Here is a 23,812-nt window from a genome sequence, read left to right as displayed (position 1 = left end):
TCTTAGGCAACTGGCAAACAACCATGAAGGATGACGGCACATGATCGATGTTTTGACAAGTCATGATCGAACGTGATAAGTAGCACTGGACCCTCAATAATCCAGAGCACTCGCAAGCAATGGCTAGCTATTTATGTAGAAATTTCTTCATCGTTCTCTCGGAATCGATTGAAAAATTAACATCCTTTATAAAGGCTAAACGAGCAGGAGGTGTCCGTTATGTAAATTTCACTGCTTGCGCCATGCAACACAGTACAAACTACATCAAATAATAAAATCAGCTACACTGAACGTTACTTGAAAAATAAAAATGTTACAAGATTTAGAGTGGTATAGGATGCGGAGCGGATCAATGTCTTTGTTCGGGTTTAAAATAGAAACAGCAAACGATCGCCAGCAAATGGTTCTTCAAGACAAAACATTTTTTACAATAATTAATGAATTAATGATCACACAGACCGGATACAAGCGACCACACGCTTCTTCAGTTTTGCGAAAATGCGTCTTTTTTTCCTCTATTCCACACTACACCAAAGTATTCTAAGATAATGAAATCTTCACTGGTTGATGGGTCATGATGCGTGGAACATTTGTATTCGCTTCACCTTCTTCAATTCAAGTCAATGTCATCCACCGATGTGAGGCTTCTTCCAACGATGATCATCTTGTAGGAATAATATAAATGAATAAGGTTTTTTTGTGTTTTTTTTTATCGAAATCGCTTACACAAAGCATTTATTCCTTCAAATACGAATTGAATATTTTTAACTCAGCACATCTTCTTCAAATACCAGCACAGATTACGATTAGCAAAGAACAATCACGGAAGATGTAAATCCAAATAATTGAACATGCCTAATTGGCCAATTGTTAATCTTCTCTTAGGCACAGAGCTTTAGGGTAACGACAATTTTGCCTAGAGAGCACGAACAATTCTAACTACCAAGTTGATAACAAAAAAGCCTCCAGCATCAGTACATGTAGCCAGTGAGCATAATGAACCACAGCAATTATAGCGCGAGCAAAATACGGAAGCTTTGCTTTAGCACAGAACATTTGCGGTCAAATATGATGGAACAAAGCAATGGGTAAACAAGCTATAATTTTCTCTAATCTCTTATAATTATTTAATACTTACAAACTTCTTCTTCTTCTATTTGGCGTAACGTCCTACGCGGACATGCCGACGTATACAGGCTTGCGAGACTTATTTCATTACCACGCAGCCGAATAGTCAGTTCTTGCTATGGGGGGGACGGTCCATTGTAGGCTTGAACCCATGACGGGCATGTAATGGAGTCGTTCGAGTTGACGACTGCACCACAGGACCGCCCGTACTTGCATACATACAGGGGATTTTGTTGGGATAAAAACAAAAGTAAAATAGTTTGCTCACCTTCCCAATCGTAATATGATCCAGTCCAGTCTTAACTAACTTGGGCCAATTTTAGGTATATTTTTATCTTTTTAACGTCATACCAAAGTATTGAATAAAATCACTATAACTTAATAGTTCAAAACTCTTACGACATCTAAAGGATTTTATAGTTCTCAAAACGATGTTTTTAGAAAGTTTTAAAGAAAATATTTAAACAACCGATAACTTTTCCAATAATGACAATGAAATAATGAACTATACGAATCTTCCCGTAACTAATAATGAGAACATTGCTAGTATTGCACACTTTTATCAGCACATTTGCGATCCTGGAACCAATTATTTCACTTTTCATGTAATTTGTATGGAAAAGGGGAGGAATAACGAATTTTTGATACAGCGAGTGAGTCACTGGGAACGGATAAAACTCGTTATGAGGGGTCCCACTGTATAGTCCACATGTAGTTAAATATGGAATACTTCGCGATTTTATTTTAATTTTGTTTTTTTTTCTAATTCAGTAGTGACGGAACTGCCATGTTGCTTAGCAAATTTTGTTATTAATATTGATTATTTCGATGATTGATATGCAATATTGATTAGATATTAGTAAAAAAGGATAAAAGGTACATCGAATAGTTTTTTCACGGTTTATAGTTGCATTGACACAGCTTGGAAAAATATATTTAATTTTATGGATTGCATACATTCTTTAGGAATTGTGAGCGTTGATTATCTTGAATTATGATACTATGTTCAGATTTTTAGATTATGTTTTTTTTTTCAAGCATATTCCTGAGCACATCATGCTTAATGATCAGTTATTTCCTAACAGCACGAATAGACTTCCGAAAAATTGGTATCTCGGTGGGAGAAATCCTTCCGCTTTTAAAATATTGAGTGCCAGTAATCTGAGTCAAACGCAAAAGTGATAACATAAAGTGTTTACTCGAGATATTGTTGCCAAATTAATCGGAAACAGATTTGTTTTTAAAGTTTTAAAAAAATGAAACGCAAGACGCATCATAAAATTTTATATTTTTTTATACGTATGATGTATTATTGTTCTCTCAATGTTTTTTGCGATGTCTTGGAAGGTAGTTCTTCTGTAATATTTCACTAGTTCATCCTGTGTATTTTATTATCCCAACGATTTGTACAGCAATACATAAAAATCCATTCTAAATGTTATTACAATATGCTTTCCGAAGCATTAATTGGACAGAAAGCTGTTACACAAAAAAAAAACGATCTCTGTTTGAGTAAGGGAATGCAAATGTCCTTCGTGTCAAACACGGATCATAAAAGAAAATCGCCATTTTTGACACTTTTTTTCTAATACTCGAGTCACACAATTGGACCTATAAAATCAGCATTTTTGAAACTTTTTCTCTAACACACATAATTTGGAGTTACATAATTGGCCCTATAGATTCAAGTCCTGTATGGACTTAGCCTCCTATACGTGGGACTGGTCATCCCAATCAGTCTCTGCGGAAAAAACAAAAAAGCCCACGAGTGGGTGACAATGTACGTTTTCGGTATAAGCTTTATTCAACGGTTGTTCATCAAATCCGAAAAAGAAGCAATGATATCCTCAGTATTTTATATAAGGAAAAGAATATGGTGTTTGAATGGGAATCGAACCACATTCAATATTTTAAAAGCGGAAGGATTTCTCCCACCGAGATACCAATTTTTCGGAAGTCTATTCGTGCTGTTAGGAAATAACTGATCATTAAGCATGATGTGCTCAGGAATATGCTTGAAAAAAAAAACATAATCTAAAAATCTGAACATAGTATCATAATTCAAGATAATCAACGCTCACAATTCCTAAAGAATGTATGCAATCCATAAAATTAAATATATTTTTCCAAGCTGTGTCAATGCAACTATAAACCGTGAAAAAACTATTCGATGTACCTTTTATCCTTTTATGTGTGTTTTTTTATATTGTATTAAAATATGTAAAGGCGCGCATTATTACATCTATTTAAAGCAAACATGTTTGGAGCTTTTAGTTCGTGAGAAGCTCAAGCTCTTCCGCTCACTATAGTGAGCTTCGCTCAAGCGTTTGGGCCTCAAACGTCTTATTCACCGTGAGGTTTATGTGGCGGCTATTTGGGTTCTGTCAATTTACTGCTTGGATGTGACAGCGTCAAGCAGATCGGGAGTGTGTGTGAAATTCTTGAGACAGAAGAAAAAACAGTGCAAAACTCACAAGCAACATTTGCTGGTAATGGATGTTAGAATGCAGGTAGAATGTTTGCCAGAAAAAGAATAAGCAATAATGTACGGTGATCTTGTAAAATAAATATCAATGCTACAAAAAAAGTGATCAGTATTATTGATAAGTGATTCATAACGCACACTTTTCTAAGCTCGTGAGTTCGAAATAGCAACAACGAATCAGTACGAAAAAAGTTCTTTACCTTATAGTTTTGGTAAACAATAAAAGGCCAATCGGGGCTGCGTTTCACAATGTCGAATCAGATGCATTCCCAAAATCCGGACGCAGCGCTGATTGCTCGTATGCACCAAATGCGTTTGGAAGCTGACGGAAGTGGCAGTGGTGGTGCTGGTGCTGGTGGTGGAAAAATGATCGGTTCCCTATCACGAGCCAACCTTCCTGGTAGTGGCGGTGGGCAGGATTCTAATTCCGACAGCAGTGCCTACGGTATGGTGACTTCGACTGCATCGGCTATGGGAGCTGCGCCGGGTAGTAATGGTGCGACTGTGGCCGTATCGATGGCCACAATGGTGAACATGAATGACTACCGTATGTACGATCGGTATCAGAATCAGATGCTTGCTGCGGCCGCTGGTGGGAGCAAGTTTCCCGTGCAGCAGAACAACAGTGCGCATGCTACGGTCTCGAGCACATCTGCGATGGCAGGTGGCGGAGCCAACAGTGTCAGTACCAGTGGTGGCAGTTATCAGTACAGGGTCAATAACAGCCCCACCCATTCGATGAGCAACTCATCCCATCACTCTGGCAGCGGAGGTGGTGGTGGTGGAACCATTCCTAGGACAAGCAGCTCCTCAGTAGGATCGATGCAACCGCAACATTATTACGATTCGCGTTATCAAACGGTATACGAGAACATAGACTGCTATCCGACAGCTACGCAGCAGCAGCAACAGTTACAACAACAGTCATTTGATGCACACTTGTACGAACATCGAAAGTTCGAATCGCATAACACAAAGGCTCAACCACAGGTTCCGGTGGGTACGGCAGGTCAATCGTATATATTGTCGAACGGCGTTGTGATGGCCGGACGTGAACATCCCGGAATGATGAATATGGCTGGCCGATATGCACACACTCCGCAGCCCCCGGAAGTAGCGAGTGCCGAACAGCCGCCAATCTATGAGAACTTGCAGTCTCCACCTTCAGCGGGACAGCAGGCACAGCCGCAGGCAACCAAAGGATCCATGCAGGTATATTATCACCAGCGTCCAGATGGCACCACTCCAAGCCCTAATGCAATATCACACCAGCAGCAGCAGCAGCAGCAGCAGCAAATGCCGCATCAACAGTATCAGCATTCCTCAGACCAGCTGTCCCAGCCCATCTATGAAACGACAAATGTGAATTCGAATAGCTACAGAACAAGTGCTAATGCTGCTGCAACTGCCGGACCTATGCATAATGCAGCAGCCGCTATGTATCATCATCATCCACAGCAACAGCAATACCAGCACTCGCCGACGAACAGTAGCATATCTGTTAAAATTGCTCAACAACCGCAACCGGTCCAATTGCCGAACGTAAAATATCACGCAACTGGAGTTCCGGCATCTGCAGCACTGCCCTACGACTATCAGAAATCACCCAAACTTGGTGCATCGAGTGCACCGTCATTGGTATGTAGCATGAAATTGCCCAACGACGCCGGACTGGCAGTGATAATTGTGAATATGTTTTTTTTTCTACAGCCCCCGAAGTCTACGGAAGCCCTCAAGACACAACAGAAAAACAACAAGTCGCCGTCGCGCAGCAGCTCCATCTCTGGTTCAAGCTCGCTCAACAAAAGTTTTGTCGAGGATATCAACGGATCGGATTACGTCTGCATGACTAGCGGCTCCAAATACAACAACTCTGGGAACAGCACTTTACAGTCGATCAAAACAAGCCCCCTAACATCACCGCCAGGTACAACAACTCCAGCTGGCGTTGTCGCAGGTTCCACCACTGCTGCTATGCCGGTGCAGGTGGGCCAAGAGCGGCAGTATGCAACGCTTCAAGAAATGGAAATAGCAAAGAATCAATTATCGAATAACCAAGGGAAAGGGACCGTGTCAGCCCCTTCGAACAATGCTCTTGGAAGTAAATTGACGGCAAATGGAAGTTCATCGATGGCCGGGGGAATGGGCATGGGATTAAGAGGTGCCGTTTCTCCGACACCTTCGCAATTGAGTACAGGATCGGGCTCAGGAAAGCGTAAGATGTCTTTTTTTTACTTTCCTTCAGCATCAGTGTTCGTACATCACTGTTCTTAATATTGCGTTGTATAATTATTCTTTCCGCAGCAAAAGGATTGACAAAAAATCTACTCCCATACAACGTCACACCACCAAGGCCCACAGGACCGACGGAGGCTGAGCGAAAGATTGAGGAGTTGACTCGTCAGCTAGAAGAAGAGATGGAAAAGAATGAGGAGCAGGGTGAATATTTCGGCATTTGTCATACATGCAAAGAGAAAGTAACCGGTGCCGGGGCAGCTTGCCAAGCAATGGGAAACCTCTACCATACCAACTGCTTTATCTGTTGCTCCTGCGGACGCGCCCTGCGTGGTAAAGCGTTCTACAACGTGCATGGGCGTGTTTACTGTGAGGAAGACTACATGGTAAGCATTCATTCAGAACGTATGGAAGTTTCTCTTTACAATTACAATTCTTACACGCATTAATTCTCATTTGCAGTACTCTGGATTCCAGCAAACGGCTGAGAAATGTGCAATATGTGGACATTTGATCATGGAGATGGTAAGTAATGAAAGCACGATGCCCATTCATTGTGATGTGGCTTGAGCGATATGAGTGCATCATTGATCGTGTTATGTATGATTGCAGATACTTCAAGCGATGGGAAAATCCTATCACCCAGGATGCTTCCGGTGTTGCGTGTGTAATGAATGTCTGGATGGCGTACCCTTCACGGTGGACGTCGACAATAAGATTTATTGTGTCAATGATTATCATAGTATGTTTGCGCCAAAATGTGCGAGTTGCGGTAAAGGTGAGTGATAAAAAATATTCTCCATCCATGTATTATTTGGTGGCAGGATCCTTTGAGTTGATTCTTCACTTCAAACATTTGTTTTAATGTTTATCACTTTAGGTATCACCCCGATGGAGGGTACGGAGGACACCGTACGCGTCGTGGCGATGGATAAAGATTTTCATGTCGATTGTTACATCTGTGAAGAGTGCGGTATGCAGTTGACGGATGAGTCGGATAAGCGGTGCTACCCCTACGAGGGTAGACTTATGTGTCGTTCTTGCCATATACAGAAGATATCCATTCAAGACAGACGCGGCCGTATTCTTGAGCCCGTTTCTGCGACTTATCAATATATGGGTTAGTGAGGAAAAGATGCATAGTATATCTTCTTCGCGTATATGGATTTATATCAATCATAGATTCAGTTGGTTCTGCTGGTTCAGGAAATTGTAATTTATATTCCTGTTAGTGTCTCATCTATACATTCTCATCCGGTCACCTCATTGGCGCTTTGAACGTTATAAAAAATGTGCTTTAAAGGCGCACATTAAAACATTAAACGTAACTCATCGCTTTTAGTGTTTAACAGGTATTTTACTGTTCGTGTTCAATAGTACGACATTTCACATAAAAGCTTCACCCTATCTATATTACGAGGATATTATGAGATAAATGTGGAGACGACGGTGTTGCATCAAGCGTGTTTCGGAGGTAGATAATTACCGTAACATTCCGTTTAAATGTGTATGGGCTTATTTAAAAAAAGAAAAAAAAAACAGAAAAAAATTTAACAGTGATCACAACTACGGTGTAAAGCCATGGAATGACTAGAATGGGAATTACTGCAATAGCTGCATGTATTGCATTTACCTTGGCCTCAACTATGCCAATGCGCAAGATTTAGATTAATAAAGGCGAAGCATATTTGCTTATTTCGTAAACTACCAGTAATTATGTTTGTGTACAACTAGCAATCTTATTCGATCCCATCCTCGTCGCCAAAATGATAAGGGAAGGTAGGTAAAAAACGGATTTCTTATATGGCACAACAACCGTGGCCGGTTAAGGCTTTGCCCCAGTAGCACTACTAACTAATGGGCTTGGCTTTCAGTGAATTATTACGTATGGGGGCACGGTTAATTCGGGGCTTGAACCCATGATCGGCATGTTCTTATGTCGTACGACTGTACCAAAAAATGTGAAATATATTCACTAAAGTACTGGACTGTGATATTAACTTGTGTAAATTTGATGAGAATGAAAAGAGTGCACATTAATCGCCGGTCTGTTTGCAACACATTAAAACGGGTAAAAACGGACACATTAACAAAAATAATTGAAATCTAGAGATACATTAAATACAGCGACCAGGAAAATGTGCATACATTATCTTACAATCATGTTTTATATCAGAAAATTTGTTGTAATTTATAAGTGTACATCAATTTTTAAGGTTTTGACATATCCTATCCATATCATCTTGACATATCCTATTGCTTTCCACGTCCCGGTACGTACATAAACCAATTCATGGCCAATAGCAACGACGGTTCATTTAACCGTGAATATAGGAATCATAAGCGCCGCTTCTAAGATATCGTAGAATGCAGAATCTAAAGCATTATTAAAATATTGGACATTTACAGCTGACGTTGCTCTAGTTTACAAAACAACAGTCAAGTACTAGACTTCATGGAAACTACTAGACCCTTTAGGAAAGTATTCAAGTCCGCGACCCTAGCAAGCTTGGTGGACTTGTTAATCAAGGTCAAGGCCATTTTTTCCACCATGTCAAAATTAGACTTTTATTTTTATTATTAATATTATTAAATTTTTTGATCGTTGCAATCTCACAGACTCTCTTCTATTCCTGAACGATGAACAATCCCATCATGTCAATGCCTCTTCTCACTGTTGATTAAAGTGGTCCAAGTCGAGGCAAGGTATTGGGTTTCGTGAAGTGCCTAATCAGCATCGAGCGTATAACAGCACAACGCATGAGTTTGATCGGTGGTACATTTCTCGCTTATTTCAATGCTTTCGCTAGTTGTTGGATGGTTTATATCTTCGGAATACCCTTATTTAAGGTATTTCATGAAATATATTCATCACCAATTGATAAAAGAAGTAAAATAAATCAACAAATTCGGAGTCCATCTTTCCCTGCGAAAGAGTGTTCGTCTTTCCCGCTTTGGTGTCAGGATGCATATACCACCAGAAAACGGTATTTTTAATTGCTTTCATCCTCATTCTTTGGCCAGTTTTTTGCTTAATAATCACGACAACTCATTCATGTGATTAAACTTCCGGAAGTACAAACAATGCAAGATACAGAGCTTAAATATGTTCTCAAATGTGTTGTTTTACTTTCAGTTTGTATGCTGCATTGTTGAATTATTCGATAATTACTTTTATCGTGTATTTATGAGAAGTGTTCATCTTACCCACAGTGTCTGTCTTTACCTACCTTCCCCTATGTCCAATTACGTCGGACTGTAATACAAATTTTCTAGTTTGATGGTGGTTTATTAGAAGATAACTTAAAAATGAACCGTGAGGGCCTCATCGAGCTGCTTTTACACCCAACCAATGATTGCTATTATTTACCATTCTCCATAGTGTTCCAATAATCCTGTAGGAACTGGGTATTGGGTGGAGAAACGCTGGAAGAAGTATTAATCACTTTCGTGCAAGTATGTCGCTCCATGCCTACCAGAACTTGAGCGGAAAATCCCCGAAAGAAAATATGTTTAACAGACCTTTTCGCACTATTTTGTCAGTGTTACGACCAACCATAAGTGAAGATGGCAACACAATAGGACCGGACGGCATGATGCCGAACCATGCTTTAAAAAGCAAATACGGGGATGTCAAGAGAAGTTTCCAGGCCGAAGTGTCCGTTTACGCAAAAGTTCATCGAGCCAACTGTTAGCAATAGGAACCTGGTGGTGTTGGTGTTATCCGGCGCTACAACCGCTTTGCGGTCTTGGCCTGCCTCAGGAGTGTCCGAAACCGCTCGCGGTCTTGCGCCTTCGTCTGCCAGTCCGTTATCCCGGCCTTAATGGCGGACGCCTACACGTCATCTTGCCACCTCAATTTGAGCCTACCATGCCTCCTCTGTCCTTGCGGACGGCCTAAAAAGACTTTACGGGTTGGGTCGTCCGTTTCCATGCGTACAACATGGCCAGCCCACCGGAGCCTGGCGAGCTTGACTCGCTGTACGACAGTGAGGTCGCCGTACATCTCGTATAGCTCGACATTATACATAGTGGCTCCTCCATTGTCCGGGCACCGTTATTAAAAAGATCGGATCCATGAATAAGAATGTTTTTCTTGATGGTCATCAACGGCTGATACGATCACATCACAATCAGCATACCGATCAGGATAGCCCACTATTGATCTTCATCTATAATTTCGGGCTACAATTTCTAACTCAAGTTTCTTCAACCGAAATTTACGAAGATGCTTTATCGCAGTATCAAGAAGTACTAACTGTTAGCCAGAGCAACTCTTAACCGAAGATTTATCAGAAGATGAAGCCGAAATCAACAACGGTTCAATGGTCGAACCAGCCGGACCAGGACGAACCAGCTCCTGTTCCAACAGAACAAGATGAACAGGCAACATCCATCATGGAGAGATCGCGACGAAAAATAAAAAAATGGAAAAGAGCAGCTCGATGAGCACTTCACCGGTCATTCTTAAGTTGCCTTCTAATAAACCACCATCAAACTAGAACCGTTGTGTCGGCGCGAATTTTATGACAAAAAACATTTGTTAATTTACATACCACATGAAGAAACACAATATATTCACGCACACATACACCTAACTTAGTATAGTGATTTTTTTTTTCATACATGAACAGGGAGGGAGTTACTTTCTTTCTCTTACAAACACATATAACTTTAACGACGGTTAGCTTAGCAGCGTGTGGAGAAATTTATTGTTGATTTTTCGTGGCCTGGTTCTGATGGAAAAACACCCATCGAAATCGAAAAATAACATTTGTTCTAATAATTCAAAGAACAAAATGATCCCATGAAATAAAATTCATACTATCATTATTCTAAGCCATTAATTTAGTTCGAAAATGTTACGAAATCATGTAAAAGTACAGTTTGAAAATGTTTCTCAAAACTTTATGTGAAACCGAAAACAACAATTATCTACTTACATGTAGCAGTTTCCCGCATGCCATCCGCCAAAAGAGCCCATACAACTCTTCATAGCGTAGTTCTCCACAAATAATACATTCATTCACTGAAAAAAAGAATTCGAATTAGGTTGAACATTGGAAGTAAAATGGAAGCTATTTGAAATGTGTGCATAAACGTCAATAATACAAAGGAATTGAAAACCCAGTTTTTGCTGACATTATTTATAGGTGCCTTCGGCTGAGTGTGTATTTATATAAGCCTTTTTGTTTTGCACTATAATAGATAATTGTTTCCTTTACACTTTCTGCGTATGTGTGTCATAGCTACAACGCCTGTTCGGGGTAGCTCTGGTGCGGGTTAGTCATGTAAGGTTAAAACATTGAATATTGTTCCTACGTTACTCCGAGCTAGTTAGAGTCCGGTTATCTTGTTAATGGTTTAATCTTTCTGACACGAATTATCGTTCAACGAAATTTAAAAAAAAGTTTCTTTTGAAATTAATTCTAAGGGTTTGTGGCAACCTTGCTTCAATGTTTCATGTTTACAATGCTTTTAACTAGCTTAGCAATACAGATTCTTTCCTACAATTGTATGAAGAGCAAACAAACCATCATTTTGGTACGCGCCAAAATTCGTATTCAACTTAGTTTTCAGTATGTGTGTCGTAGTAATGTAAAGTGTATGTTTTAAAGTAGATCAAAAACCATAAACATGGCCATCAAAACTCACTATGTATGTTTTAAAGTAGATCAAAAACCATAAACATGGCCATCAAAACTCACTAATAACTGCGCTGAGAGAAAGTATCATGAGAGTAGAAGGCTTTTAACTAGGAGACCGGTAGTTTAGTGCTTTACAATAAAACAAAATTGACACTTTCTATAGTTTATGAAGCGCACTTCAGTAACGCAATTTTAGTTTAAAAGAATAGCGCCTTTGAGTTGACGCGGGGCATCTACTTAAAAATTGTCAGTGGATAGAATGCAACTTTATCATCAAAAAGGGAATCAGGGGAATTATTAGGAACAAGGTTTATTATATGCGATCAGCGCGCCTTCCTTATACACCTCACCGCTCCTTGTTGAACAGTTTTCGTAGCGCTAATCGCTTAACCTAACCAAATACACCAGCTAAAAAAATGTTTTCACTGACCGCTGTCAACTGACTCACCGGTCAAAGGTAGGGGGTACACACATCGGGGTGAACTGCTTCTGTACGGTGTCACGCAGTTTTGCGTAAATTTGCATTTGCATTTTGTTCCTTTTTGCCCCTTAGCGCGTGTTCGTTGGTAGTCCCTACTTCGCCAAACCAACTTTTTTTGCTTCCACTTCATAGATCAGCAGTCGCCACATTTTCACAACGAAAACCTCCGCTTCCTCGTCGAGAACCTGTAACCAAAAAAAAAAGCAGAATCCAGCAAATGAAAACGATACATCGATGTTGCATCCGAACGAGTGTTACTTACCATCTGAACATCGTCCAGTATACCCTGGGGAGTGCTACCGGCTAACACCTTGGAGCAGATGAAATCCACCAGCGTTGGTTCCGGTTCACCTATATACTCAATTATCTTTTTATTTATCCATGGTCGAATCTTCTTCTCGATCGTACTATCGATTTCGTTCCAATCGAGCGGATAATTAAAGAGATCGCTCTTCTCCGTTGGTATCTTGTCGATAATACTCTTAATATTTTTGCGCTTCTCTTCCTGCGATTTTTGAGTTTCTCGGCTCGATGCGTCATCCTTTTTGCTTTTCGATGATTTTGGCGCGCTACCCGCCGGTGTGCTGTTTGCCGTTCCAATCGGTGTGTCCGCTTGACCCCGTCCATCCTCGTACTCTGTAGAAAGTTACAAATTACACGATAGTATTAATACCAATAATAACGGACTGGCAGACGAAGGCGCGAGACCGTGAGCGGTTTCGGACACTCCTGAGGCAGGCCAAGACCGCAAAGCGGTTGTAGCGCCGGATAAGTAAGTAAGTAATTAATACCAATAACAAGTTGCTATGGTAACCGTGAGTTTGGAGCGTGTGCTTACCCAATGGTACAAGTTTTCGTTTTTTCGGCCCGTTGGATTCCTCAGTGTCGTCATCAAGGCTGTTGAATACGTCCTTCATTTCAAGCTTTTTCTTTTTGGCATTCACGTTCAGATTTAGACTGATCGTTGGGCCTACTGCTGATTGCTGTGGCAGAAGTTGCTGATGGTGATGATGCGACGATTTGTCCGATATAGAGTTCATCTCACTGTTGCTATTTGCTTCGGGACTTTCGGGAATTCCGTGCTGTGAGTTCGATCGCATCGAGTGTCGCGAGCTATCATCATCCAGCATTCCCCCAGAACCACCGTGTGCAGCAGTGCCTACACTACCGTGCCCCATCAGCCCGAATGAATCACGCGTTTCAGAACCTGCATGAGGCGGATGTTGTCCAGCAGACGCGACGCGTTGCTCCGTTGCATTATGATGACCGTGGTGCTGATGATGATGATGCGGATGATGGTGGTGATGGTGGTGATGGTTGCTATTTGCCATTCCATCCATTATGCTAGCAGAGCCTGAACCTGGCCCATTAGAAGTACTGCTATTCGCGGCCTGCAGCGCACTTCCAGCAGGTGAATTAAAGTTATCCTGCCCACTGGAGTCCGATTCGATTGGTTCAGCGTCGACCGAAGCAAGTTCCCTCGAAGCTTGTGCCAGTACGTAGCGCTCTTTATTCATGCGTTCGCGTTCCTTCGCGCGCTGACGCTCTATTTCCCGCATACGCTCCCGTTCCAGCTCCCGTTCGCGCTGCTGCGATTGTTCCAAATTTACGTCAATCAGAATCTTGGGTTTGTATAGATCCTCGCGTTCCTTTTTGGCTTTCTCGAACTCGAGCGTCGGGTTGTCATACTCTCCGCTGAATATTTTGTTCTTCAATTCATCCAACTCCTCTTGTTCTTTGTTGCGATCCTTGGAATCGGCGTCTGCTTCACGAACTCGTTCAGCAAGTCTTCGCTGCAGCTCACGACCCCTAGGTAAGCAATACAAATCAAACGGTGAACAGTCAGTAGAAGCAACATACAAAAAAAAATGTCTGTAGTATTACTTACTTATAGTACTTTGGATCATCACGATCGTCATCGTAGTCCTCAAGAAACTCTTTCAGCCGTTTCGCTTCACGCTCACGTTCCTCTTCCTTGCATCGATCCTTCTCCCGTTCCTTCTCGTAATCCTTGGCCTTCCTCCTTTCACGAGCTTCCCAGTTGCGCAACCGTTCTTGGTACGCTGCCTCCTTATCACGGGCCTTTTTCTCCGCTTTCTTCCTTTCCCGAGCTTCCTCTTCTATTTCCTTCTCCTTCTGGATGTCACGAGGATTCCGGTTCACCTTGATATCTTCCCGCTCCCGCTCGCGTTCACGTTCTCGTTCCCGTTCCCGTTCGCGTTCCCTTTCCCGTTCTCGTTGCCTTTCTAAATCACGTTCACGTTCTCGTTCGCGCTCCCGTTCGCGCTGCTCTCGCTCGCGCTCACGCTCACGCTCCTTGTCACGTTCACGCTGCTCTCGTTCCCGCTCACGGTCGCGTTCACGATCACGCGATCTCGATCTGCTGCGCCGTCTCGACGAGTTCGAAGGTTTTTTGTCCTTGCGGGGTGATACTGAACGTCGTTGTTTTTCCTCCGTTCGCTTTTCCTCTCGCTTCTTGCGCTCCTTTTCTTTTTCCTTTTTCAGCTCCTCCTCTTCGGTGTACTTGCGAAACTTGCCTATTTCTTTATTGATAATGTCGCGCTTCCCGTCTTCAATGTCCACCGTTTGAAGCATCTTTTTCTGCTTGGCTTGAGTTTCTTCCTGTTGCTGCTCTGCCGCTGCCAGCTCTTCCTTGAAGTCTTCCAGTATGCGATTGATGCTTTCCATTGCATCATCATCGCCCCGCTTCTCCGACACTTCATTGGTTGTTTCGGCGTTATTTTCATCCTCACGGAACGAATCAAGCAGCGCTTTATTCTTGGCATCCACCTTGGCCACCAGCTTTTTTCCTCCCACCTCTAGGTCGTGTACCAAGCGCACGGCACGTGCACCCCCGGCAGGACTGTTGGACAGGATTGGAAATATAGATCAGGAAATTTTAGCATTCATCAAAAACTGGCCCATCGTCTCGAATACTTACTCATATTCGCAGAATCCAAAGGTTGATACACGTTTCCAGTTTACCACTGTGCCGCAAGCGGCTAGTATTTGTTTTATCATGGGATCTGGTACCTTTTCGCTGATATTGCCTACGAATACGGTTACTATCGGACCATCGTACACGGGTTCTGGTTGGGGTGGTGGTTTGTTATTGTACATCTGTGGACGAGACCCGATTGTCGCTCCGGATCGGAAACTCCCTCCTCGGTTAGACGGGGGTGGCTGGTTCATAGCAGGCATCATCGGTTGCTGTAATTTAGTATTCATATTGTCACTGATCAATAGTATTGTTAATCGACTTCTCTTATGTATCAATTTTTACCTGTACAATTGGTGGAGCTATGTACGGTATCCCAGGGGACACGATGGTGGTTCCCGGAGGACGAGGATGGAAAGACATGATGCTGATTTGTCAAAGTGCCGTTGCTTATCCAAAGAGCAGCATCAATTGAACCACACAACGTTTTGACAATAATTTGCTGAAATAATTCACACTTGTGTGTTTTGATTAAGGGGAGTGAACGCAACCTCTACAAAACTAAAGCTTGAATCGATGTTGTTCAGCTTGTAATCTAAGTGAAGACACGACTCTGATCTGAGTTAGCTGCCAGTCGTTTGCACACCAGAAGGTTTGCTCCGGAAGCTTTAGGGAAGCGGATGATACAGCTTGTCAACAATCGATTTATACTGTTGCCTTTACACCCACCAGCAGCCCAAAACAGTTGCTATGGCGGTACCTACACAATTTGATTCCGCTTGCCAACTAACCCTCCCGGTTCCTTGCTTCGATAACGAGAGGCACACACTTTGCACACAGCTACACGCACGTAACCCCAGCCCTGCGGACTCGCGGAGGCGCGCTAAGATGAAAACGAAGAACCTTTCTGCTTCTTATTTTGCTCTTCAAATTCCACAAATGATGCTAACTTTTACAGTTCACTTACAGTGAATCCCAAATTGGGAGGACTGGGACGACCTTCACTGCACGAGTCTAGCTAAACGCGAGCCGGTTTTAGCAGGAATTGAAGAATTATTTCTTTAAGATTTGCTGGCCCGTGCGTGCAAAAAAAGATAGGAGGACTTCGCGTTACTGAAAGTTTGTCAGGTTAGTTCATGCAGCACATTTTGACAGCTGATTTTTCATCGCACACATGACTGTACATGAGCCGGTGGCGATGGTCTAAAACATCGCGTACTCGCCGTTAAATAAGATTTATGATTCATTCTTCTTATAACCCAGGGTTATGTTCAATAAACTTACACTATAAAAATTGAAACAAAAGAAAAACATTTCATTTATCATTGCCAGCGCGTCAAGGCGCAGAAATATGGAAAAGGATATTATGTCAGCAGTCGTCAGTGTTGCTGCTCGTTGTGCGACCTGCTTATTTGGTTGATTTCCTGTCACGAGCATGCAGTGAAAAAAACAATAAACAAATTTTTATCAAAACCTCTCTTTACCGGTCGGAATCATGCGTGTGCTTACCGATGCAACTTGCATTAGAGTGCTTTGTGGCGAGAAATTACTCATAGGTACAAACAAACAAATAATCATACTGTTTAAAATGGCTTAACTTATTCTATCTCTGTGTTGGACGAACTGTACAGGCATAGGGAACCAGTTGCTGCTCGTGTACCGCTCATCAAATGGATCAACGCTACGAAGGATCGCTCCATTGCCAAGGCTAGTGGATAAAATTCATGGAATAGAGGCATGTGTTATGAAGGAAGAACAATGGCTCGTGATAGTTCACGCTGGTCGTGCAACGTACAGTATCATATTAGATTACCAATCCCACACGTTCTCTGAATGTGCTCTGCTCGTTATTCCGGAAGAAATAGACCTCCAGCCGGTACCTTTCATTCGACGACGGTTAAACGACTGGATTAGCCGGATCTCACTGCTCTCTTCTACCGAGCTGTGCATTGTTACCGCGCATGGAGTGGCAGCGTTATTGAAACGCGACGATAGCAATCGTTGTTTGCAATGGGATATTGTAGATAAAAGTCCGTGCGAGGACGGGTCTACGCTCTACTGTTCCACGATTACCGGCCAACGGTGGGAGAACGTTATAATACTTTCTGGCACTGCCTTAGGTCTTTTGCTGATCTGGTCCGTTGATGGTCCAAACCGGGGCAAAGTGTTAACGAGTGTCTCTGCCCATAACGGGGTCATTTTCTCGATATCGTGCAATTTTGATATAGGCTTGCTCACAACTACCTCGGATGATCGATCGGTTAAATTTTGGAACGTTAAACTGTCAGGTAATAAGGATAGCTGCTCGCGGGCGATAGAACTGCGGGAGGAAAGATATTGTTTCGCACACACAGCTAGGGTGTTTCAATGTCGTATCATAAATGGAGGTAAGTTGTTTCACTGTTGATTTGGTTGCTCACTGTTTTTTTTTTTCATGAATGAAATCATAATTTTAGAACACCGAACTCTGGTTGCATCGATCGGGGAGGATTCACATCTTTGCCTTTGGACTGTCGATGGAGATCTGGTGCTGAAGAAACGCTTAGATGAAGGACCCACATTATGGAGTATGGATTATGATCCCACAAGTGCCACGATTTTTGTAACAGCGAGCAATGGAAACTTACATAAGTACTGCATACGCCATGCCATCGACGACGGTGACGATCTTTGTAAACACAAAAATGCCTTGACAGACATCAGCCCCAACTTGCAACGAAACGAGCATTTGGCAAAAGTAAAGTTCTTAAACAATGGATACATGGTAGCTATAACGAACCACAATCAGGTTATGATTTTGGATAGTAGTGGCACGATTGTACAACAGCTTGAAAGACTGGATGATTTTAAATGTAGCATTATAGAAATTGGAGCAACATATCTATATCTAGCTGGTGGCTGTTGTGTGAAAATCTACAAAATCGGCTACGATCAACCCACCCATCTCGTAGGAAGCGAAAACGTAACCTTCCAAAAATGTTTTGAAAATGAAGCCGGCTTTGTTGTAAAAGAGAGTTCCATAAGGTCATTAAATTACTGTACACGGTCGAAAACGGTGGCCGTTTGCGATTCTCACGGACGATGCGTTGTGTTCGATGAGACACTGGCGGACATTGTATCCTGCCATATAATTCCTAACTCATCTGAACGATGGCTGACTGCGTTTGTAGTACTCAATGAATCATTGTTGCTCATGGCCGATCGTTCGGGACACTTGTACCTTTTTGATAAGCTGCACGTAGAACCTGCATTCAAATTAACAAACGTGCACGGAAAGCTAGGCATCACTGCAATTATCGTTGAGGAAAATTGCCTGCCATTGACGGATGTGTACAACTTAAGAACCACCGGACATGATGGCCGGATATGTGAGTTAGCTGTTAATTGTAGTACACGCACACTGGAACTCCTTACGTTCAGCAAATCGGTCATCGGATGGATCGATCGCAAACTGGTAGTACGCGGCTCAAAAACGTTCTACCTAGGCTTCAACGATTCACACTTCCTCGTGGTGGATGATGCCAATGAGACGTTTGTTCAGTTTGACTGTGGTGGAGGACACCGGTGTTGGGATTTCTTTTACGAACCATCAGCGGCCATCTTCACGTTCGTGTTCATTCAACATAAAAAACTGAAAAAAGTACATTTTACACCGCGCAACAACGTTGGCAGTGAGCTGACACTCTCACGCTTCAACTGGCACACACGGGCATGTAACGTGTTGCAGGTAGCGAAGCATGGAAATTCTTATTTATTGCTTTCCGGAGGGGAGGACAATATTCTAAGAATCAACGTTTTGGACAATGGGCAAATACTGGAAGCGCCTCGTAAACACCTGTTTAGCCATATATCAAGCGTAAAAACGATTCTAGTCAAACGGCTTGAAAACGATGCACTGCTCATGATTTCAGCCGGCGGAAGGGCACAGATATGCTTGACCAGCATTGATTTGGACAGTTTTCGCATAAAACAGGAGTATGAATATATGCTATTGGCCACCGATTCGGAGCGCAGCCGATGGAAAACGAATCGACGGTCCACTTTCGATCCAGAAACAAAGTTTATGTGCGCGGCCTTTCTTACCAATGATCGCATCGTGTTTGGCTGTTCCGATGGGTTTGTGCGAATATTTCAGCTTTCTACAACCGATGGTCAGTTTTCAGTGTCCCTGACTGGTGAAACATTTTACGGACGATGCATTTTAAAGATGATTAGCATTGATATTGATGAAAAATCAATTTTCATAACAATGGCAACGGACGGATATTTATGCTTCTGGGATGCATCCTGCCCAACGGAGCCCATCTTCCGACATCGACATCATACCAGTGGCGTGAATGCAGTCGATGTAAAGCAAATTGGTGCGGGAAAACTCGTGTTTGTTACCGGTGGCGATGATCAGTCAGTTACGGTTTCGTTACTAGAAATGAAGAAATCGAATGAAAAGCTACAGGTACGAGTGCTGAAGCATTTAAGTGAACAGTATATGCATACCGCACAAGTTACGGGATTAAAGTTGCTAGATAACGATAAAATGATTAGCGTGGGTGTTGATCAACGGCTGTTTGTGAGCAGTTTTTCTAGCTATGATAAGCTTGTAGTCGAAAGCACAATCAACACATGCATTGCGGACGTGAAAGGAGTATCGTTCATAGAGGAAGATAATGAAGCAATTGTGTATGGTTGCGGTATTGAAATAATCCAGCTACAAGGCACATTGATGAACAGTAAAATGACGTAGAGCAATAAAGTTTTTAGATCTTGTTTCTTTAACTTAAAAAATTAGGTTCATTATGACAAAGAATCCAACAATTATACCAAACTTATTTTACATTTGATCAACAGTTTTCAAACACCATAGACCAGTGCTCTCCCACCTTTATAGGATCGCGGATCACTTGGCTTTGAAAATACATTTGCCGCGGCCCACATTCATTGAAGGGATACATTTTTTAATGTTTTTTTTTTTATTAATGATATGTTTAAATCTTATTCTAGACATGCATGTTGATAATTTAATCTTAATTGTGGGGGAAAAATGCACGATATGTGTAGTAATAAGATTTTCTTTTTCAAAAATAAATTATTTCGCGGACCACGTCTGTTAACGCCACGAACCACAGGCTGGAGATAACTGCCATAAACCAAGCAATTATAACAAAACTTTGATTACAACATAAGTTATAATTCGATTAAAAATAAGCTACTTTAAACTAGAATAAAATGAAGTTTATCTAAAAGTAAGTTATGCTAGATAAACTAAACTACATTTCAGCGTACCTTTTCTTTTCTTCTTAAACCCCACGAGTTAAATAAACAATTAAACAATCAAGGATGTTCATGTAAAATTCGTATCAAAAAAAAAAAGAATTGATCATCAGCGAAATAATTTTAAAGATCTTAGTTAAATGCTTAATATTAAATATCAAAATTATTTCAAGGGAATATCCGAGTTTTTTTTTTGAGAAATACAGTACATTTATTTAAATTCGCAAAATGTAGCTACGACTCATGTACAACTTTATCAAAAACCCCTTTACCCTATTTTTAAATTATTCAAAATTAAGCCCAGTTCAGACAATTCGAAGAAAAAAGGAAACGTTACTGATTGGGAAATAACGCGTTACCCTGTTCCTGCATACAGCTGGACGAGCTAGTGCACTCCGCGGTGATTGAGCGCTGCTACGCTCTGGTGAGTTCTGGCGAGTGGTGGATTATAGTTGGCGTAAGAAGCAGGAAATATTCGGGTGGGTGTGTTTTCTCTGTTGTGCCAAATGGAGCTTGCTTCGGGGGTTTCACGAATTCCAGAACTCGAGCTGCACGTAGCCATTATGCACAGAGCAAGCATCCTTGTAGCACTGTGCCACACGCATTCATTTTCTTGCCATAATTGAGTCAAAACTTATTGTGTTATAAAGAACAGGTGTTCAGAAAAGGTGAAATTGTGTTTCTAATTTAGCCACGGTGATTAGTGTTGATTATCTGCTGCAATTAACAGCTAATGTTTCGCGGGTGTAAGGACACTTTTTCATTGTACCCTAGTGCTCTGCTACCTGTCCATATGCCAGGACAGGAATAGCAGGGGATCTAGTAATCGATATTGTGTACTTGCTTCAAGCACATCACGGCCAAAAAAGGAAGGGCGTATTAGGCGTTGCTATGCTACATTGACTGTCGAATTTTAGTGAAAAAAAGAAGAATACATATTCCAAAACCACACGCCACGTTGAATTCGTCCGCAGAGGTGAAAGGGCAGCAATGACGGTTCTGATTAGGGAGTTTTTCCCTTTTTCGGCATCATGGCCATAGTCATTTACTGCGCACGACGAAACCGACGGCTACTGCTGTTGCTGCTTGTTCGAGTGTTTTGAAGCCGTTCGGATTTGTATGGCTTCGTATTGGGTTACTGCGAGTTTTCATCGCACGAAGAGCCTTGCGAAAGGTCGTGAATCTTCCCGCGTTCTAGCCCCAGCGCACGGTGTGTGCAATAGTGTGTGATGTGTGAATTGAGTGTCATTGTTGGGAAAGAGTTTGTTTAAAGTAAATGCTTTACTAATTCTGCTACCGATGCCCGGGTTTTATAGTCAGTGGGCATGAGCTCTCAGCAGGATCGCAAATGAAACCGTGTAACATCTGTGCAAAATATACGTGATGTTTGCATTGTAATTACGAAATAATAGTACTTCTGTTGTTGCAGTAGTGTGTTCTTAAATAAGTGTATTTTGTGCTTGTTGGCAAATCAGTGTTTTTCTGTGATGAAAGAAATTTTGAGATGACTATTCAAATATCCTTCGTCAAGGTTTAATGCACCTGTCAGCGTGTTGCGTACATGTGAAATGGGAAACCAATGAATGGAACTTATGTAAGTGATTGAATCCAGTATCTTTCGTAACTTAATGTTTATAATACATTCATCTAACCGTAAAATCCTCGCAAACAAATACCAAAATAAGATACTTTTTATGTTTCTTAAAAAAAATATAGATGAAATCCAAAAGTGCTATTAAGGGTCCACCGACGATGATTTATGTTGTACATCTATCGATTGCTCTGGGAGCTTTATTGCAACGCTTTTGGGTGGACTAGAATCAATGCGTGAATTGAATGGTTAAGCCAAAGTTCAAATCGGTTAACACGAAATGTGTGTGTGATAAGGCCGCTTTTATTCTTCAAAAAGAAATCCCATGTTAGCTTCTGCTACTTTCATGCATACATTTGCAACATAAGCATAAATAATGTTTTCATCATAAAATTTCTATTTGTTTACGGTATTGTTTAAACGCGGACTGCGTAGTTATGTTGTTGGATAAACAAGAATGACACAATCACTTGCCTACAACCTCAACTCTCAATGTTGCTGATGAAAAATAAACTATTCTTTATCGCATTATTTATTCAAACTATTCTCCCGTACGACTTCCATTAGTTCTAAAAATACTATCAATGAGCCATACATACTCTTACACACGTTTTTTTTTTGCTGGAAGATTTAAATTTTTAACTACAGAAAATCAATAACGTACCATTTCGGTTCAATGTCTGTACGTGTGTACAACGAATGTTAGCATCGCAATGCTCAAACTACTTGTTACTACAGTAACCGAAACGTAGGCATTTTCGATGCTGACGTGCTGCATCATTTCAATTTTGCGGAGTAAAATAAGAGTGCTAACAGTGCTAAATATAATGACAACATAAAAGGATGCTAAACATGCACACACACACACACACACACACAAATGTTTTATTATGCAAAAAAGTAATACCATAATCCAGAAACGCTTTCTGCTTGCTCATCATCATATGCTACCATTCAACAGCTACCTCTCGCAAAGCTTTTCCTGTTTGTCTTGATGTGCTGTAACAGTTTGTTTCGTGTAAACTTACTTTAGTCGTCGGCCAAGTCCTGGCTGGGCGTACGTTCGTTGGCATGTGAAGGATTCTCGAAAAACAAACAGAAGAAACCCGCCACACAACATATTTTGGATCTGCACCGAGACAATCCGTTACGATGAGAAGCCCTAAGCCCGCGCTAATGCATGGAGGCGTACGCGGGCATCAAAGTGATGTAGCATTATCGATTTTAAATAATCGTATATAGAAAGACAAAACCGCCGACGTCGTAACAGGTTTTACTGTCCATAACGAGATCGCGCTCATCATTCCTTGGTTCGGAATCCTCCCCGTCTACACCGACACACGGGCGGGCAACCTACCGATGAACCATAGTCGTGTAATAGTAGGCATTGCAAAGTCAGAACCAAGAGACGTGAGGTGGCGCATGTTGCTGAGACGTCATACTTCCGTTCTGTCGTGCTATTTCTAATCCCTCGCCTGTACTGGCGATAAGCACGAGCGCAGGACAACAGTGTGGACGGTGAACCTGTCGCCAAACGTCTCATCCCCATCCACTGCGCGTGCTACCCGTATCCGTTGCGTGTGTGGTTAACGTATTTGATTTCGTGTTCCTGTTACATTCCTTGGTGCTTTCGTCACGAATTGCGGGACTTGCGGCTCGTGGGCTAAGTTTAGCGACACGTTTTGTTTGTCCAGTGGTGATGTTTTTTGGGCTTATTCGCGGGTACCATAAGGGTACACTGTGATCGATTTATTTTTTCGACCACAAACGCCAACGTTCCACCGCAGCCTAAAAGGATAATATTCCACAGAACATTAGTGTTGTGGCCAGTAAAACATGAATGCTTAAATGGTTTAAGGGAAGGTATTTAATTAGCATTTCGTCGGCTTGTACCAGGAGAATGGTTAGAATCATCCAGAAAATAAATACAGTTTATAAATAGCATTTGCAGCGGATTGTTCTGAGCTTTTTTTGATCGTGGATGGAAACATAGAAATATCATGTACTAAATACGACGCACCAGGTTCGTATTTTGTAC

At 41.8% G+C, this 23,812-nt stretch overlaps 4 protein-coding genes across 14 annotated transcripts in view; 3 read left to right on the top strand and 1 right to left on the bottom strand.

Annotated features, from left to right (window-relative positions):
• Positions 1–3,526: 3,526 nt before the first annotated feature.
• On the top strand, positions 3,527–7,562 carry LOC120951719 (LIM domain-containing protein jub). 3 transcript variants are annotated; one of them, XM_049605146.1, is made up of 7 exons: positions 3,527–4,825; positions 4,898–5,251; positions 5,324–5,828; positions 5,918–6,234; positions 6,311–6,373; positions 6,461–6,626; positions 6,729–7,562. In XM_049605146.1, exons 1-7 carry the CDS (start codon positions 3,863–3,865, stop codon positions 6,971–6,973), a joined length of 2,613 nt encoding a protein of 870 aa, XP_049461103.1. In that variant the 5' UTR covers positions 3,527–3,862; the 3' UTR covers positions 6,974–7,562. The 3 variants fall into 3 exon arrangements, with proteins under 3 accessions (XP_049461103.1, XP_049461102.1, XP_049461100.1); XM_049605145.1 differs by having other exon boundaries at positions 4,889–5,251; XM_049605143.1 differs by having other exon boundaries at positions 3,527–5,251.
• Positions 7,563–10,532: 2,970 nt separating this feature from the next.
• On the bottom strand, positions 10,533–16,045 carry LOC120951718 (RNA-binding protein 25). 3 transcript variants are annotated; one of them, XR_005751212.2, is made up of 7 exons: positions 15,261–16,045; positions 14,919–15,187; positions 13,866–14,840; positions 12,816–13,786; positions 12,240–12,613; positions 11,945–12,162; positions 10,533–10,877 (listed from the first exon to the last, which is right to left on the bottom strand). XR_005751212.2 is itself a non-coding variant. In XM_040370578.2 (7 exons), the coding sequence occupies exons 2-7, from the start codon at positions 15,336–15,338 to the stop codon at positions 12,070–12,072; spliced, it is 2,760 nt and encodes a 919-aa protein (XP_040226512.2). In that variant the 5' UTR covers positions 15,339–15,798; positions 15,883–16,045; the 3' UTR covers positions 10,980–12,069. The 3 variants fall into 3 exon arrangements, 2 of the variants coding, with proteins under 2 accessions (XP_040226512.2, XP_040226511.2); XM_040370578.2 differs by lacking the exon at positions 10,533–10,877 and having other exon boundaries at positions 10,980–12,162; positions 15,261–15,798; positions 15,883–16,045; XM_040370577.2 differs by lacking the exon at positions 10,533–10,877 and having other exon boundaries at positions 10,980–12,162.
• A 281-nt stretch (positions 16,046–16,326) lies between these two features.
• Positions 16,327–20,184, top strand: LOC120951723 (WD repeat-containing protein 6). The gene is made up of 3 exons (XM_040370600.2): positions 16,327–16,471; positions 16,547–17,302; positions 17,372–20,184. Exons 1-3 carry the CDS (start codon positions 16,411–16,413, stop codon positions 19,654–19,656), a joined length of 3,102 nt encoding a protein of 1,033 aa, XP_040226534.2. The 5' UTR covers positions 16,327–16,410; the 3' UTR covers positions 19,657–20,184.
• A 299-nt stretch (positions 20,185–20,483) lies between these two features.
• LOC120951720 (putative thiamine transporter SLC35F3) overlaps positions 20,484–23,812 on the top strand; it is a 29,146-nt gene continuing 25,817 nt past the window's right edge. For 2 of the 7 annotated variants that reach the window (XR_005751214.2, XR_005751213.2), the window contains exon 1: positions 20,484–21,777. The gene's annotated coding sequence lies outside the window, so the exon portion shown is untranslated. The remainder of the gene's footprint in view (positions 21,778–23,812) is intronic. The other 5 variants (XM_040370595.2, XM_040370592.2, XM_040370593.2 and 2 more) reach the window with 4 other exon arrangements.

Source organism: Anopheles coluzzii, chromosome 2 (assembly GCF_943734685.1).
Source record: "Anopheles coluzzii chromosome 2, AcolN3, whole genome shotgun sequence".
Lineage (NCBI taxonomy): Eukaryota > Metazoa > Arthropoda > Insecta > Diptera > Culicidae > Anopheles > Anopheles coluzzii.
The sequence above is the reverse complement of the archived record's forward strand: the minus strand, read 5'-3'. Positions and strand labels throughout refer to the sequence as shown.

Coding starts and splice junctions, on each gene's coding strand:
- LOC120951718 (XM_040370577.2), bottom strand. CDS start 15,338: ATGTCTTTCCATCCTCGTCCTCCGGGAACCACCATCGTGTCCCCTGGG. Junction 14,841..14,918: donor TTTGGATTCTGCGAATATGA/GTAAGTATTCGA, acceptor CCTGTCCAACAG/TCCTGCCGGGGGTGCACGTG. Junction 13,787..13,865: donor GATGATCCAAAGTACTATAA/GTAAGTAATACT, acceptor TTGCTTACCTAG/GGGTCGTGAGCTGCAGCGAA.
- LOC120951723 (XM_040370600.2), top strand. CDS start 16,411: ATGCGTGTGCTTACCGATGCAACTTGCATTAGAGTGCTTTGTGGCGAG. Junction 16,472..16,546: donor TGGCGAGAAATTACTCATAG/GTACAAACAAAC, acceptor CGAACTGTACAG/GCATAGGGAACCAGTTGCTG. Junction 17,303..17,371: donor ATGTCGTATCATAAATGGAG/GTAAGTTGTTTC, acceptor TCATAATTTTAG/AACACCGAACTCTGGTTGCA.
- LOC120951719 (XM_049605143.1), top strand. CDS start 3,863: ATGTCGAATCAGATGCATTCCCAAAATCCGGACGCAGCGCTGATTGCT. Junction 5,829..5,917: donor AGGATCGGGCTCAGGAAAGC/GTAAGATGTCTT, acceptor TTCTTTCCGCAG/CAAAAGGATTGACAAAAAAT. Junction 6,235..6,310: donor ACTGTGAGGAAGACTACATG/GTAAGCATTCAT, acceptor TCTCATTTGCAG/TACTCTGGATTCCAGCAAAC.